This window comes from Calypte anna, chromosome 1, assembly GCF_003957555.1.
Source record: "Calypte anna isolate BGI_N300 chromosome 1, bCalAnn1_v1.p, whole genome shotgun sequence".
Classification (NCBI taxonomy): domain Eukaryota; kingdom Metazoa; phylum Chordata; class Aves; order Apodiformes; family Trochilidae; genus Calypte; species Calypte anna.
The window spans coordinates 120604480-120621733 of record NC_044244.1 but is presented as its reverse complement, the minus strand read 5'-3'; the positions used below and the strand labels follow the sequence as shown (position 1 = coordinate 120621733).

General features: G+C 37.1%; 1 protein-coding gene across 4 annotated transcripts in view; it reads left to right on the top strand.

Annotated features, from left to right (window-relative positions):
• Nucleotides 1–17254, top strand: part of CNKSR2 (connector enhancer of kinase suppressor of Ras 2) — a 218128-nt gene that overhangs the window by 144827 nt on the left and 56047 nt on the right. For all 4 annotated transcript variants that reach the window (XM_030448679.1, XM_030448671.1, XM_030448663.1 and 1 more), the window contains 3 exons: nucleotides 12212–12260; nucleotides 13029–13201; nucleotides 15393–15466. In XM_030448679.1, the coding sequence (XP_030304539.1) occupies nucleotides 12212–12260; nucleotides 13029–13201; nucleotides 15393–15466 (296 nt within the window). The remainder of the gene's footprint in view (nucleotides 1–12211; nucleotides 12261–13028; nucleotides 13202–15392; nucleotides 15467–17254) is intronic.

Genomic DNA, 17254 nt, shown 5'->3' with positions numbered 1-17254 from the left:
CCAGAATTAGCTATTGCAGCAAAGCAAAATGCTCTGGAGATGAGGTAACATGCATATATGGGCCATCATGAAGCACAACTGCAAATATATGTTTAAAAGTTTTAGTTTTAAACTTTCTCTATTACCTCCTTTTGCATCTGACCATGAGGGGGGAAAAAGTTTTTCCATTATGAAGCTAGGGAATTCTTTAAAAATGAGATTTACTGTAAAGGTCATCTAGTGCAGCTCTGCTAGTTTAGATTTATTCATTACTGCATCTGGTATAATGCTCTGAAAGTGTAATTTTACATTGTCAGGAGATGTAGATCTATAGACTAATAAATCTCCCAGCTCAGAACATTTCCTAATTTCCTTTCACATCCTCATTCTGTATTTTTTCTGTTATCTATTTAAATTTATCATTCCAGGTTGAATCCTGCTTTTATTACATGATAGATAACTTTTGCCCTTGTAGCTATTAACATTGTTTGTACACCAGAAAGCTACATTACCTGTAGCTGGTACAATCACAATAGCACAGTTGAGTTGTTTTGGGGTTTTTAAATGTAGATTAAGTTACTTAGTCTCTCGGTTATTCCCCTTTGATAGAGAAAAGATTAAGCATAGCATATTGCAGCTGAAAAGTGTATGCCAGGCATTGCTCAGAGGCAACTCAGCTTGAGTTCCCACTGAATCATAGAATCATAGAATTGGCTGGGTTGGAAGGGACCTCAGAGATCATCAAGTCCAACCCTTGAACCACTACTGCTGGGGACTGTCATGTCTGTGAGAATTTCCATCTAGGTCCTGACTTCTCAGCTGGCTTCTCTCTGCACTCCTTTTTCTGCAAGAAAAAGGAGGTGTTGGGGCTATGAAAGCAGTGAACCAGGGGCACTGGCTGGCATGTGTCCTGAAATTTGGCATTCTCAAAAATTTATACTCTGAGTGGTGAAAGTCTTGTTTGAATTAAGGAGCACAGATGCCCAATACCGTTCTATCAAAATGCTTTGACAAGCAGCACAATGGTTTTTGAACAAGTGATTTTTTTCACAGTGGTGATTTGGACTCCCCAGGAGTCTCTGCCCCATTTGTCTCTCCTGCTTACTCAGCAGTGGCCTCTTGAGCTTCGAGCTGATACAGAATGTGGGAGATGGTATGGTTGTATCTGGGGGGAAAATGGCTCTTTGCAGTAGTGTGACTGCAGAAGAGAAGCTGTTTTATTAGGTGTTTCTATTTTACTGGAAAGAAATGCTTGTTGCTTAGCGCCTGATCTCTGAGTCAGCCAAATCTTCTCTGCTACTGTACTGTGAAGGGAGAATAAGCCCTCATATTTTTCATATAGCAATAGTTGCTTTTTGTCCATTTTTCCAGTATATCCCTTTGCTTTCAGATTAACCCAAGCAGATAATAGTTCTAACACTACAGAATTCTGATTTTAGAATGAAGCGTAAAACTAAATTTGTAAGCTGGTTTGTACTCTTAAGGTCACCATAGCCAGCACAGAATTAAATAGACCTAATGTTATCTTTCCCTACCTTCTGAGAAGAGCTCTAAGCATCTTCAGCTTAGAGGAAATTTCACTAAATTCCAGCAAGTAATATGGCTTTTATCCTGGAGTGAACAATTCTTTTTCTGTCTTAATTTGTAGGTGCAATGGCAATGTTTGGTATGAATTTTAACAGAATGTATAATGACTGAGGTGCAAACACTCTTTTCCTTATTTCTCCATGGAGACTTCCCCTTTGTTTAAGATCCCATTGTTTCTTGTAGTCAAGAGCTATGTGAATTTAGTCCTGATATGTAACTATTATCACTGCTATTGTCACAAGTGATTCCTGGTAGCATGGTACAACCATAGAGGCACAAAGGACTATGTTCTGGAAATGTCATTTTAGTTCTGAAGGCTAGAAATGCAGAGAAATCTCCATACCTTGGAAATTGTTATAACGACATAAGCAGTGTCTGCTGAAAGTATGACTTAGAAGGAGAAAAAAATTATTTGTATGTTTTACTTTCTAGAGGCGTGCAAGGAAAGCACTTTGGTGGCTGTAATTCATCTTCTGCATCTCCTTTGCTGAGATTGCTAAGACTGCTTCTTTTACACACAACTGTGCACTGATTTCCTGTTTAAGCATAGCCTTTGTAAACTCTCAACCTCTTGAAAAGTTTAATTGTCTTTTTTATTGATTTTTTACCAAAAACTTAATATTTTTGAAAATCAGAATGAGTTTTCTGCCTTTCACTGAAAGCATATGCCAAAGTTCTAAGAGAGAAGTGTATCTTCCTTAAAGCAAAAATCTGTCTTGTCAGCTCTGCCCTCATTCATTATAAAGCATTTACATCCCCTGCACTGAAAGAGATCACATTCAGGGCCACAATCAGAAGTGTTGCTAACTGCTCCTATAGAGGAGCCCAGTATGTACTCTTTCCGTCATAAGCAAACACCTAAATGCAGTAGGGGGAACATGGGACCTTTATTTTAAGCTGATTATTTTTCATCTAGCAAGATCATGGACCTGACACAAGATTGTGCCACTACCCTGGGATTGACGACTCTGCTGTTTTAGAGTAGTTTATGTTTTCTCCTCAGAATCCAGGTCCAGGATCAACCACAGAATCATCCAGGTTGGAAAGGACCTCTGAGATTATCAAGTCCAACCCTTAATCCACTACCACTGTGGTTACCAGACCATAGCACCGAGTGCCACATCCAGGGTCTTTGTGTGGCTGTGCCACAGATCACCTCTCTGATATAACATAGGTCACTTGCACAGTCATTTTCTTAAATTTGCATGGATAGTCTTGTTCTTTAATGTTTAGGTAAACATACAAAGGAAGTCCTACCTTTTCCATGCATAAGACAGAAATTTGCTGAGCAAAACTGGATTTTTCCTGAAGGAAATTGCATTTTTTGAAAGAGGTTTGCTTGACTGACTGGTATCTGCTGCACGGGCAACACACTGAATATCTGTTTAGACAGATATTGGACCCCCTTGCTTTCTAAACTCCTTCTCAGAGAGGAGCCCAGGTGTCAGACATGGACTTAGTGATCCAACCTTAGTATCAGACATGACCCTTCCAGGGAGAGTGAGTAAAACATTATAGTCCGAGAAAATACTCAAGCATCAGATACCCCTTGATCAAATTAAGCTGAAAGAACACTCAAGGACTGTATTTGAACATATGATTTAATTAGAATTATAGAAGGAATAACTCAGAAAAGCTGATACTTTGATTATTAAGTATGCTCAGGCTGCACAATCATAAAGGCTGATTATTTAGATCACAAAAGTCACAATGCGTTCAGGCTGTGCAACCTGAGGAAAAAAAAAACAGTGGTAATCATTGTTGTACTTAATGATTTGAGGAAAGAGAAAATGAGAAAGTAGGAGGAGAAAAATTAGAAGAGATAGATAACAAATATCACTGGTCCTGGGTCCTGCACTGAGCCAGCCAACAGGGGATGGTTGGTTTCACTGAAACTCCTGAAACCCATCACCACAGCTCCTTCTTTTATAGGCCTGTTTCAATTACTGGGCATGATTGAGACATATCAGATTGAACATCTGGGGCAGACCTTCACTCACTTGCCAGTTCTGGTCTCTATCATTGTCTCTCTATGCAGGCCATTTCCTTAAGTGCCAGGCAGTCCCCTTGGAATACTAACAAAGGTCTGCTGGGAGAGAGTTTACAATGATGGTTTCGCACTGGTTCCCAGAATACACATCCTCAGGTCTTGTCTGTCACACACAGCAATCCAGGAGGCCACCATCTCAGTAATACTTCATGAAAGGACAGCAGGCAAAGGACACAAATGGAAATACAAGAAATTCCATGTAAACATAAGAGAAAAATACATTTACTGTGAAATGGTTTAACTGGAGCAGTTTACTTAGGCCCTTGAGTTATGGCATGTCCATCTTTGGAGATACTAAAAACCCAACTGGACACAGTCCTGAGGAGCCTGCTTTAATTGACCCTCCTCTGAGCAACAGCTGGGTGAGACAACCTCCAGAGGCATTCTCCCACCTCAGGCATTTTGTGGTTTTCTGACTGGTCCATTCTCTTCAGTAAGACATAAAACTAGGAGTTGGTCTGGGGTAGAAATAAAAATAAAGGCTTAGGTACTGTTATGTACTTGTGGTAATTCAGTTTCTTTTCCCTTCTTCAATGATGGCAGTTGAAACATACACAGTGATGGAAGAACTGATGCAACTTGGACTTTTGCCATTAAAGAATATATACAGTTTTTGCACCCTCCCTTTCTCTCTTAGATTACTTACTGTCAATAAAAACAGTGTGGGAGGTGCCAAAATTGCATGTTTCAGAAAAGATGTAAAGCAGAAGAATGATCTCAGAATAAATTATTCCAATGAACAGCACTTGTCCAGGTTAACTTTTTATCCTCATTTGCTTCAGGCAGCTATGACAGTGCTGCAGTCCTTGTTCTGTCAGTCAAAAAGACAGTGGAACAATATGAGAACTCTCATTTAAGTTTGATATTGTCCAGAAGTTTTACTGCTTCAGTATTTTAATTAAAGAGTCCTGTGGCTTAAAGATTAAAAACGAAAAATCTTTCCCTAGTAGTGGAAAGCAGAACCACTGTATATATTATTTTCTCAGCATGGCTTGAGGATGTTTTAAAAAGTTTAATTTTTCTGAGTTCTGCAGGCATTATGCTAACAACTTGGCACAAACAATTTGTGCTGGTTTATGCAATTGGAATTTTGCATCCTGCTAGTGTGACATTTGCCACAGAGCCCCCCACATTACAACAGAGAGTTAGGGATGGAAAAATGATTAACAATCTGTGAATAGAAAAGCTGTATTTGCTGTCATATTCCAGATAAGCACAGTTCTGTCCTTAGCTAGCATATTGTTCTTGGATAACCAGCTATAGGAACCAGCTGTATGAAAAGATTAGACATCTTTGATATTATCAGCCCTTATAGACTGTAAGAAGGTGAGAATCCTGCACAAGTACATCAAAGGCCCCTAGAAAGTTGACAGCTTCAAGGTCTCGGGCTACATTTTTTACAGTAAAAAGCTCTTAGTTTATTCCTCCTTGGACAGGCTGGGGTTTTATCCTTGTGGTCACTAACAAAATGCTTGCCTTGTGACTTCATGGTCAGAGCTCAAAAAAACCAGAATGCCACTTAGAACTGTGCTTGATGGACAGCATGGCCATGTACCAGTACTTCCTAGAAGCCTTTCATGAAGCTACTATGGGGGAAGGAGAGGAGTAGTGACAGGAACAGAGCCATCGGTTGTCAGGTAAATGGAGAAAATTGTCTCGTCTGAAATGGACTTCTTTGCTGCTGCCAAGAAAACTGTTTCTTTGCCAACTTTTGCAATTATACATGCATCTGGCCTAGGCATTGAAACACCTTTTTGCAGTTCTGGAAAAGAAAAATTAAGGGAGGGAAAGGAATATAATATATGGTGTGACATACCAAACCATGAATTCTAGAATTCCTTCTTCCCGTGAATATATGCCTGTCTCTTACAACCCATTTGACAGACCCAGTGATTAATGCTTCTCTCTGTCTGAGGTACCTGCCATTTAAAAGCAAATTGTCCACAGGACATTCAGTATAGTGATTCTGCCTTACTTGTTGACATTTTTTTGTTTGGACTACAAAAGCTCATTTTTAAAAGTCTGTTCATATATAATGTTCCTACTGTGTTTTAGCATTAAGCTCGTAGCTAGAACCTTAGTGAATGCTGTTCTTTTAAACCCAGCTATCGTATTGTTATTAAAGAGTGTGCTCAAGAGCAGAGCAAGCTGTGCAGGTAGAGCAGAAATATCTATTACCAAAGCACCAAAAGATCAAGACTTGATTCAATAAATTTTGATTTTGGGTGGTGAGACTGAAAGATTCAGGGCATTGTGAATCAGCTGTGGCATCCTTTGTCCATAAATCACTTTTCATTCCAACTCACTATGGATTTATGAATTCCTTACATATGATAACTGTTTTGTAAGCCTGTGACTTTCCTCTAGGAAATTTTTCTGGATTTGCCTTCATAAATTCACTGCTGTGCTTTCGTCTTAGATTTTGTCTGACATGGACCATGCCATTTACTGTATTTGCATTTTACCTCTCTGGAGTGAAGAGCCACTTTTAGAAGGGTTGTGCAAGCTAGAGCTCTTGCAGCATATTAAAACTACTTTATTCACAACTTAGTGTCACTTGATACTGATTTGGGGCAACTGAGTATTTGTAGCCACAGATAAATCAGAGAATGCTGAATGGATGAGAAGTTTGGGCTCCAGAAATGTATTTTAAAAAAAATGAAAAAATATGCAATAGGAAAAAAGATAATAGAGAAAGATTTGAAATAATCTCAGGGTTTGTAATAACAGGAACAGGAGTATTTCATAAAACACTCTGCATGACCTGATGAATCAACTATTCCATGCATGAGATTTTTTACAGATTTTAATTCTGTTCACAGTCTCTGAACCTCAGTCAACACACATCAACAAAACTAGACATGTTGATAACTTTAAGCATAGTCTTTCCTTATCCCACTTTTTAGTACGTTGGCTTTGGAGTGTAATTTCTCCCACAGATGCTTCATGTAATCCTTAGTCCTGGTAACTGATTCCTTCAGAGCATCAAGTATTGTCTTGCCTCTTCTCTTGTATGCCAGAAAAGTCCTGGGTGGCCCAACTTCAGCTGCCTGCAGATGCCCAGTGTCGACTTGGGTAGCTTCAAGACTTAACTGACAATAAACATTAATATTTTTTCTCACTTTGCAATACCAGGCCTTGCTGTAAACAAAATTGTTATCCATTGTCAATTAAATTCTGCTGCTTATTGGCAGGTTTCAAACTTTCCAAACTGCCTGAGGTTTTCTCTCATACTTTTATAAGGTAGTCCTTGAAAGCTGTATTTGCCAGAAATATTCATTAAAATACTATCTATTGTTAGCTCTTCCTGGAGACTAAGCAAGGTGGTAAACAAAGAAAATTTTGGCAAAATATTGTGCTGGGTGTACCCTTAAAAATGAGTTGCTAATAGTGGAAATAGATTTGAATTTTCACCCTTTTAAACTTTTTTTTAGCATTTAATTTTGGATCTCAACATACCAACTGCAAAAGAACACATATATGTAGTTCATCAGAACTGTGGAAACAGAACTTTCCCAGCGTGTTCAAAGTATTGAACGTGAGAGATTGATCAAATAATTGGAAGCACCAGCTTTAATTGTTTTCCAGATATTGGCTTTTCCATCTGCAGTAGAAAGTTGAAGTAATCTGAAATGTTGCAAGCTACTCTGCTGAAACTAGGGAGTTATCTTACAGTAATAGAGGTGAACTGTCTGACTGTAAATCGTTCCTTAATGGCTAAACTCTCAACTTGAGAAAAATTGGATTTGACTTGAGCTCTCAAAAAACCAATAAAGATACCTGCCATTTTCCTTCCCAGTCAGTCTGAGCTCAAATTCTGCTGAAAGAGTTGGAGATTATTATTTCCATAACCTGGTTTTCTCTTCCAACTTTCAAAAAAAAAAAAAAATGAGTGGAAAATCTCTGAGGTGAAGAAACAAATAAGCACTTGAAAGAAGATATTTTGAGCTGTCAAATTTAGCACTAATTGGTATGGCCAAGCCAGAGTTTCAGTGAAGCTTCAGTTATGGTCTCTTCTGGTAAAACTGCAAATTCTGTAGCCATGAGGAGATACATATAATTACTAGACTATATCTGCTTTTTGGACATGGATGTCCTGTTGGTCACAAACAACATATACATCAGCTCTTAGGAATGCTCTTATATTGGAATACTTTGACCCCAAATCTTTGGACTTCCTCCTCATATTTTTGAAGTCTGGCAAAATAGCCTGTCCTTTGAAACCAGTAGTTTTGATTACCAGTCTACTTGTCTTCTACTTTCATTTGAAGTGTCCACTGGAACAGAAATTTTATTATTTTCATCACAACATGCATTTATCATATATTCATTTCTCCTAATCGCAGCTTCACTACGGTTTCATATTAGTATTGTAATATCAGTTTATAAGGCTTCCTATTTGACATGAAATTAATTAATTAATTGAAAACTAAATTATTTGACACTTTTATTCAAGTATGTTTTTGCAAGTAGAGAGATATATTACTACGAAATGGTTCGTAATACTTACATTTTCGGGCTTCTCAGTGTTCATGACTAACTTTATATATTGATTCCCTTCTGAGAAAATAATCATAAAGCATGTTATTAACCAAGAATGAATACTATATTCCAAAAGCCAAAAGCTTTTTAGGAGACTGAATAACTCTGAGGATGAGACAAAAACCTGATCATTGAATTTCTTGAAAAACGTGCTGTTCTTGCAATGGTGCTGGCATATGATTGTGTGCATGCAGATATTATTGATTATACAATTTAAATGTGATTATTTTATTTCAAAAGGAACAAATACAGTTATAGGTCATTGGACCTCTTTTGTCAGTGTGAACCTAGGTAGCTGTAATACATCACAATATTCCTAAAAGCATGGAAAGGTCTGCTCTATGCAGATTGCTGTTTACTGCATCTCAGTCTTCTGATGTGCTTTCAGAACTCTGTCAGTCATTCTGAAGAGTGTGAAAGTACATACAACCCACAGAGCAAGTTTGGTAATGAACTGTTGCAGGAAAAGAGGAACCATTATGGCTTTTCCATACCCAATGAAATGTCCATTGGCTGATGGGATGTGTGGCTAAGCCCTCAGGCAGGGCTGGAGGTAGGCTTAGCACCCTTATTAGAAAGAAAAAGAAGCATAGCAAAAATCCCTTTAATAAATTATGTTTTGTTCCTCCTGAAATATATGTGCTTTGGTGGTTGCTGATAGCAAAGACATATATATATATATGCATCAATGTGTTCTTTGATCATGGAATCATAGAACTGGCTGGGTTGGAAGGGACCTCAGAGATCATCGAGTCCAACCCTTTTACCACCGTTGCGGTTGCTAGACCATGGCACTGAGTGCCACATCCAGTCTCTTTTTAAATATCTCCAGGGACGGATATTCTACATAAATGTGCATTTAGTTGAAGTATATTATTTGATACAACTTCAAGCCTCACATGTTACAGGGGAATATTATTGCATTCAAAAATCTAAGGCCCAAGTTATTGAAGGGAGAGTTCTGTTAAATCTGTTAAATATCATATGACACCATGCCTTTGGAAAATTGCGCTTATTGTATTTTGGGCAACTGGAAAGCATATAATTCAGAATATAATTAAACAGTCTAAAATTTTCTTCAGAAGTGACAATTTCCACTTGGGTTAAGGTATTAATCTGTTTCATCTTTTCATTGGCAGTATTGTTTCCATTTTAATTATTATTTGGAGTTGCTAACAACTTTAATATAGAACGCTGTTTTCTATTTCATTTCATGCTTGCTCTCAGAATTGGTAGGAGAGATGAATTCTTGTAAGCTGGTACAAGATGTATCTGAAAACAGTTGCTCAAAGCTCAAGATATATTGCAATTGAAATGCAGTGAACATATGTTCAAATCTGCTCTTGTGGGTGGGTGATGAAGCAGTATCTTGCAGCAAACTTCCTTTGGTCCAACTAAATTTCTGGCTTTGGTGTGAATACATATTTTTAGGGTTCGTGGCATTAAAAAGAAGTCTTTATATTATTTCCATATTTGCCACATCACAGAATTAAGCTGTGAAATGGGAAACATTATGATTGCCAACATTAGGTCAGTTCACTTAAGGAGGCTGTGGAACCTCCCTCTTTGGAGACAGCTGGATCTAGGCTGGAGATGACCCTGAAGAACATGATCCAGTGTTGGCTTCAAAGCAAGCCTTGCTCTGAGCAAGAGGAAGGACGTGATCTCCTTCATCACTCTCTGGTGCTAAACAGCACTGAGAAAATGGCATTGTCTAATAACTGGGACAAGGCTACAGATTACATTAATGGTTTTCTTAAAAAAAATAAACAGAAGAAGCATTCTTAGGTTTCATCCTCAGGCAGTTTTTTTCAGATAACATGTGAGTTTGAAACTGAATGGCACTAACTTATGCATACTGCTTATACATGTTCTGGGTAAAAAAAAAAAATTAAAAATCTGGTGCTGTTTTTGCAAAGAACAAACCAACTGGAAGCCCAAAGTCGATGGAAAGTAGTCTAAAGTGTAAGCTAAAATCAGTGAAGTCATTTGAATAGTTCCCAGTAACTTCACTCGGCTATAAATTTTCTCTTTAATTATAATTAAATTTAATGAGATAATTTAGAATAATAAATGAAAATATTAAAGCCTTTCTATTTTGCAATATGACATAATGTATGGAAAAATATCTAGTCATCTAAATTACCTTCTGTCTTCCTATTAAAAACTTATACTCCTTCATTACCGATCTTCCCAAAAACTGACAGAGAGGTTGAGAGGTGCAAACTCACTTTTGCAGGTTTGATTTACAGACAAAACACTTAAAGAGAAGGCTTTTCATGTTGTTCTCCTCTGCTTTCAGGGCCACTTATTGACAAACCAAGCAGAGGTTTTCCTTTTCTGTTTTGGCCCTGTGAAAATATTAGTGTAGAAAAAACAAGCAGCAGAATGAAATTGTCTGAGTTGTGAACTGAAAAGTGCTGAGTTTGTGCATGTGTTTTTTCAGCCTCTTTGAATTAGGTAGGATTTTCAACTTGTCTAATAGGGAGTTATTTACACAGTTCTGCCCAGTCACCCTATTATTCTTGGGCCATAAAGATATCTCTTGGTCTCATTCAGACTGAAACATTTCATGTGACATAGATTGGGATGGTGTTTCTGTCTCAGATTGCTGAAAGCTGCTGCTGATTGAACTGATACCAGTAGCAGCAGAAAAAAAGATAAGCCAGGGAATGAAAACAAATGGGCTTCTTTTTTCTTCCCAGTTAAGGCCTCTTTTGGCCATTTGAGGTGGCAATATGGTTAAGTAGCTTTCTTCAGATATGATCTACAGGGGATGAGCACATTTACTGAATCAGTTGATTTTTTATATTGCATGTAATTATCATTGTATTGCTGATAATTTATTCCCATAGACATGTTAGTACTTGCTGCTTTAGAATGTTTAAGCTGTGAGGTGAGATATCCCTTGTAAGATGAGCCTCAATATTCCTATGCGCAAGCTCAGGTGTACAGAAAGCAGGAAGAAGAAAATGAAAAGCAGCTCTTTGAATTGAAAAGGGAGCCTTGTAAGCTGCAGTGAGGGTTTGTTTTATCTGCTAGGAACAGAATTTGGGCTCACAGGACTGTCAGTGCTTTTGCTTAGATTTGTTTTTTATCAAGTGGCACAAAAGCTTTGATTTTTTTTATTGATTCAGGGTAAGCTGAAATAAGAAGTTTTAATACACAGACAGTCTAGTGTGGCCTTTTCTTAGCTTCAGCACTAATGCATATGTCTGTCTTTATAGGAAAGTAACATTCAAAACAACTAAAATGACATCTTTAAATTTCGAAGGGATTTATTACATAATTAATTTTTTAATTAGCTGGAGTGATGGAGATTATCACAATGAGTGATGAGTTAAAGTTTCTTAACAGAACTGACCACAAAATATGTTACTAAATATTGTAGTTTTTAATAAGCTAGGATCTTAGGTACAGGAGTAATTTCTATCCCATTTCATTGCCAAGGCAGTGGGTTGGATCATTTCCCTCAGCTGGAGAGAAATACTTCCAATCAAAGCTTCACTGGTAAAAAATTATGAGTTTTCTGTTTCATAATATTTATTTTGGTGACATTTTCCAAATTGTGACTTAGCAGAGTTTAATGGTGTCTATAAAAATATTAGGCCTGTTTTTGAGTATATTATCTGATGTTTGAAAGAATATTGTAGAAATGCCTTTGCACCTGCATTAGGCAGAGTCTTAATTTGCATTTTTTCACATTTGTGTCAGGGTAGACCATAATTAGATGATGTATTAGAAGTATGCAGGCTGTGTAACTTCACTATCGTACTAACCAAAGGGAGATATTCCTTCCTTATTAACAGAATGAGAGAAGAATTTTAGGGAGTAACTAAAGTTGTTCTGGCAAACTAATTTGTGGTTTCACTGTGTGCTTTACAACTGTATGAAGAGATGAACTAAAATTATGTTTTTTCAGAGGCCTAAAAGTCTTTGACTGGTGTTACCTGGTGATGGCTTAAGTGTTTGCAACATTACCCTTCTGTTATGATAAGGATGTGGTTGGATAAAACCACTCTTTTCACTTCTTCCATTTTGATTTTCTTGTAGACATTTCAGCAGTCTTCTCTACAGCAGAAAAGTAAAAAGAAGAACAAAGGTAAATACTGCATTTGTTTTCATGTATTGGTAGGAAGGGAATTGTCAGTCTTAATGTTTATGGTATTGCAGTATTTGAGGCACTAGAACTTATTAACACCAGTTCAGTTGATCATATTGAGAACATGTTCGTCCATTCATGATGTCTCATAATTTCCTAATGTTTCTCTATCTGCTTATATCTGTAGTTGTCTGTCTTTTTTTTCCCAACTCTAGCCTGTTTGGGGTCAAGGCTGTTTTTTCCAGCAGCTGTCAGGTAACATATCATAGTAAATTGTCCTCCTTTGATTTAGAAGTACAAAGGCCTTAGGAACTGTTTTAGTTGCAAAAGGAGCAGCAAAGAGAGGTTTTTGAATATCTGTTAATGTACTTACATGGTTGTATTTGGCAGCAAAGTACATGAATTTATATGCTGTGGGCTTTAATCTGATGTGAAATACTTATTTGTTGAAAATTATAACTACTTTTAAATATATCTTGCCTTTCTCTTCTCTGTGTCTTCTTTTTCTGTGTTGCTTTTTTTTTCCTTACCCATAGAATATGAGTTCTGTGAGGTGATGAATATGGTTTGTTTGGGTTTGGTTTTTAACTTATGGTGCCTTGCACAGACTTTGTGGTTGAAATAGAAGGTTTGTAGTAATTTATTAATGGCAAATTGAGGTTTAAAATTTTAATTAATTTTCATAATCAAGTATATAGTCCTTTCTGGCTAGCTGTCATGTAGAATGGAAAGTCAAAATCTTTCACATCAGCTCATTGTCACTTTCAGCTCCTATTCCTGGTAAAAGCAAAAGACGGATTTCATGTAAAGACCTTGGTCGAGGGGACTGTGAAGGCTGGCTTTGGAAAAAGAAAGATGCCAAGAGTTATTTCTCTCAGAAATGGAAAAAATACTGGTTTGTCCTGAAGGACACATCTCTATATTGGTATATCAATGAAGAGGTAAGCATCTGTGCTCACTGTTTCAACAAATACCCTACCCTGTGTAATGATCTTGTCATGATTTAGTGGGAAGCCAGTGCTTTGAGTGCTTATATATGTGAATAATGTTATTCACCCAAAGAAGCATAGTGAAATTAATATTAATTGCCTCACTAAATTCCCATAAATGTCCAGAGATATCCTTTAAATTCACCTTTTACTATAAGGAGAAATAACACACTTTCCTGTGTCCTGCTCTCATCGGTTTAGAATAAATCACAGATCTACCTTCAAACCTTTGAAAGAGAAAAGGTAGTTATTTAATCCTGTCATTCAAGTTTCTTCACAGGGGTGTAAACATTAATGATGTGCTGCCTGCTGTTTTTTGTTTATCTCTGCTAGTAAAATCACCAAAACCTCTGGTAACTAAGGAAGATGCTTTTGTCTGCTCAGTTGTGCTCTCTTGTTGTTCCTTCTTTGAAGTTTGGATACAATTTCAGTGGTGCTCATATATGCTGAACTTAAGAACACTGGAGCAGCCCAACTTTGCTTTGATTGTACAGCATGTTCTGTATTAGTACACATTTATTTATATCAGCTTTAGCAAGAAAGCTTTTTGCCAGTGAGTTAGGAGACCTTGATTTTAAAGCCTGTTAGTCTCACTAGGAAATATCCTGAGATAAAATCATTGCCAACATATCAATGCACTCAGTCCTGGACTTTTTCTTTTAATAACTGCAAACATTTCTTGAAAGCTTTTTTAAAATAACATGACCTGCAACTTTTCCTGGAGCAGACAGAAAGCAAATTGCCTCATAAAGAGCATTATCAAAGCCTGTTTTCCCAGAGTCTCATCCTATTTATGCCTTGATCCCAGCTTCAGATCAGTAACCCTAACTCCCTCCTCTCCATCCTCCCTCTTCAAGGTCTACTATGAAGTCTTCATCGGGGTGGTAATTCAAATCTGCAAGTAGATATGGCTGGTGACATACAACCAGGCTGGTCACCAGCCTTGGCCAAGGAGCATGTGGGACCACTGAGTTGTGCCTTTCTTTCCCATGGACAGGGAGTAGTGGCCTGAGTGCCTTTGTCTCCTTTTTGTTGCACATTTCCCTCAGAATTAGAGACTGGGTTATTTTTGAGTGCTCATCTCCTTCACTGAAGTGTCTGCAATCACCAATATATTCCAAAGCTGGTCAGGGAAACCTCAGTGGCAGATGGTCAGACAAGCAAACAGTGCTACTGCCAAAATTTTGTTTCCTTAGGCAACCATGCAAAGAAATAGCAAGATTATTCTAAGCAGTGTCCTTTCGATTTTAACATACCTGCAAATGCAGTACCTGGTACAATCTTGTAGCTTCCACAGAAGAAGTCTAGTTCCAGTTTCATATATGCTGATTTGTGTCTTTTATTTATTTATTTTTAAGACAGCATACAGTCATACAGACTGCATATATATATATATATATCATAAACATCCATGGAGAGTCTAAGAAAAAGATGTGATGCTCTGGAATTCTTTAACATGCATTTGTGTCTTCTGCAGCTTCATTTTTATGATTATGTATTAATTTCTCATGCAAAGTTATGAGCAGATAAATCAGAAAGTCCAAGTTATTGATACATTAGTAGCTTAAAACAAATAATGTTTTCAAACTGTGAGAAGTCAAAGGAGATCAAATACCTGATAAAAATAAATTATGTTTAAGTCTTTAGAGGACAGAGGAGAAAGGTCAGGTATCTTCTCTCTTGGATATTGGAGACACATGAAAGTAGCCAAAGAGGCATCACACGTCTTCACTGTAATATTATCTAAAGATGGTAAAGAGCATGCATTTAAATTTCTTTTTTCCCTAAGTCTTACAGTAGACTGCATTTCTCCTTACTAATTAGTCCATCTTCCCCAGAAATTAGCTAATTAAAATAACTAATTGCCTGAACACATTTGGTCATTTTGTATGTTTTCAAATGCTGGTTCAGCTGTGAAATTGTTTGAGAAAACTGGGTATTTGAAACTGTATTTTACACCAAGGGAACTGTCTTATTACTTTGGCAAAAGTCCCAGCGACTTCTGTGGGAAGTTTGCCAGAGCTGAGCATACATTAGGATCCCTTATGTAAGAAGCAGGCAAGTGAAAATATCACAAAGTTTTTGGTGTGGTGGGATGACTTTTTTTTTCTGACAACAATCCTATCTAAAACTGCCTTTGCAGGATGAAAAAGCAGAAGGATTCATCAGTCTACCTGAATTTAAAATTGACAGAGCCAGTGAATGCCGCAAGAAATAGTGAGTAGGCTCAAAAATAATGAAACGATACAATGTAAAAAATAGAACAAGGTTTCTCCTTAAAATAGTGAAATAATAGACTTTGATAAAATGATTATTTGCTTGTATTACAGAATAAGCTTATACAGAAGAAGCAACTGTGTGGTTTCTTTGTTCCATCTTTCTTGAAGAAGGTTTTTTTTACTTTATTTTGAGTCAGGGTGCTTAACTAGAGCAAAATTAATTAATAGCAGGAAGGCTGCTTGACTGCTTCTGTCCCTTTATTTTTCTAGTTTTCCTTTTTTTCTTTTGCTTCTTTTCTTGTTTTAAGCAGTTTTTTGGGTTTTTGTTGGGGATTGGAATGTGTGTGTGATACCTTTAAACTCAATAAAGAGCTTTAAGCATAATAAAGTGACCATCCAAATGAAAAAGTCCCCAAGTTCTCAGCTGGGCATCAGTCTTTAATATTAAACTACAAAGTAGTTACCATCATGTCAAAGTTTGCTGACACAATGTATTGGTCCTGGGGCAGAGTAAAAAGAGAATGACAATGATTTGAGGTATGACCTAAAGGCCTCAAATAACATTTCTTTCACCTAGCTGTGTGTGTTGCTGTCCAGAATTGTGCCAGTCACTGCATAAATCCATTTCTTATGTAGATGCACATTTCAGCATATGTAGCAAAGTGACAGGTGCACTCCCAGAGTGATATTTTTAGAGTCAGTGTTGCTGAAAACATTTTTCTTTACCTTCTAATGGTTTGCCATTCTTTTAAGTTTATGAAGACTGTGAAATCACTGAAATTTGTACAGAGAAGCAATAGCAAATATAAAATGGTATGATTTTGTAGCATTCTTAAAGAAGACACTGACCTTGTATCTGTTGGTCTACATATCTCTTTAGGATAAGCTCTATTATTCATGATGGTTTCAAAGGTCAGAAAATGAAAACTGCAGTTTAGAAAAAAAAAATAAAGTAAAAAGAAAGGTACATCAGCTGGGGCTTATAGTCCTGTGTCTTTAAGGTACATTGCTGAATTCTTCATTTATTCTTCTTTTGTTGGGGCAACAGCATAAAGTCAACATATTTTTCAGAGTTGCACCCTGATTGTTTTTCTTACTTGATTTGGTATCTACTGGATAGTAGAACATGAGATGTGGTTTTTAAAATTCATTGCTTGAGTGGCAGATAAAGAAAAAAAACCTCTAAGGTTCCAGACAGCAGATGCTGTAACAATTTTACAAAGTCAAGTTTTGGGTCTCAGTAATCTGATGATGTCTTTCTAAACTGAGCAGATGTCACTGTACATCTGCTTTCACTTGCATAACACTTTGTCATGCTTTAATGCCCTAGTGTAATTCTCATTTTCCTCAGTTTTACATTACTAGCGGTAGCTTTCTTGGGTATTCCTTGTTTCTAAACCAGGAATATTTTTTTCATATCCCTGGTTGCTAAAAAACTATTTTTGTATATTTACATACATGTACACATATATTTGAAAACTGCAAGCAATATACACATTTTTACCATTTTTTGAGTCGCAATGGATTAGAGATAGCACAACTATTTGATTACATCCAGCCCATAAACTATCATAGAATCATAGAATCATAGAATCATAGAATCATAGAATCATAGAATCATAGAATCATAGAATCATAGAATCATAGAATTGGCTGGGTTGGAAGGGACCTCAGAGATCATCGAGTCCAACCCTTGAACCACCGTTGCGGTTGCTAGACCATGGCACTGAGTGCCACATCCAGTCTTTTTTTAAATATCTCCAGGGACGGAGAATCCACCACTTCA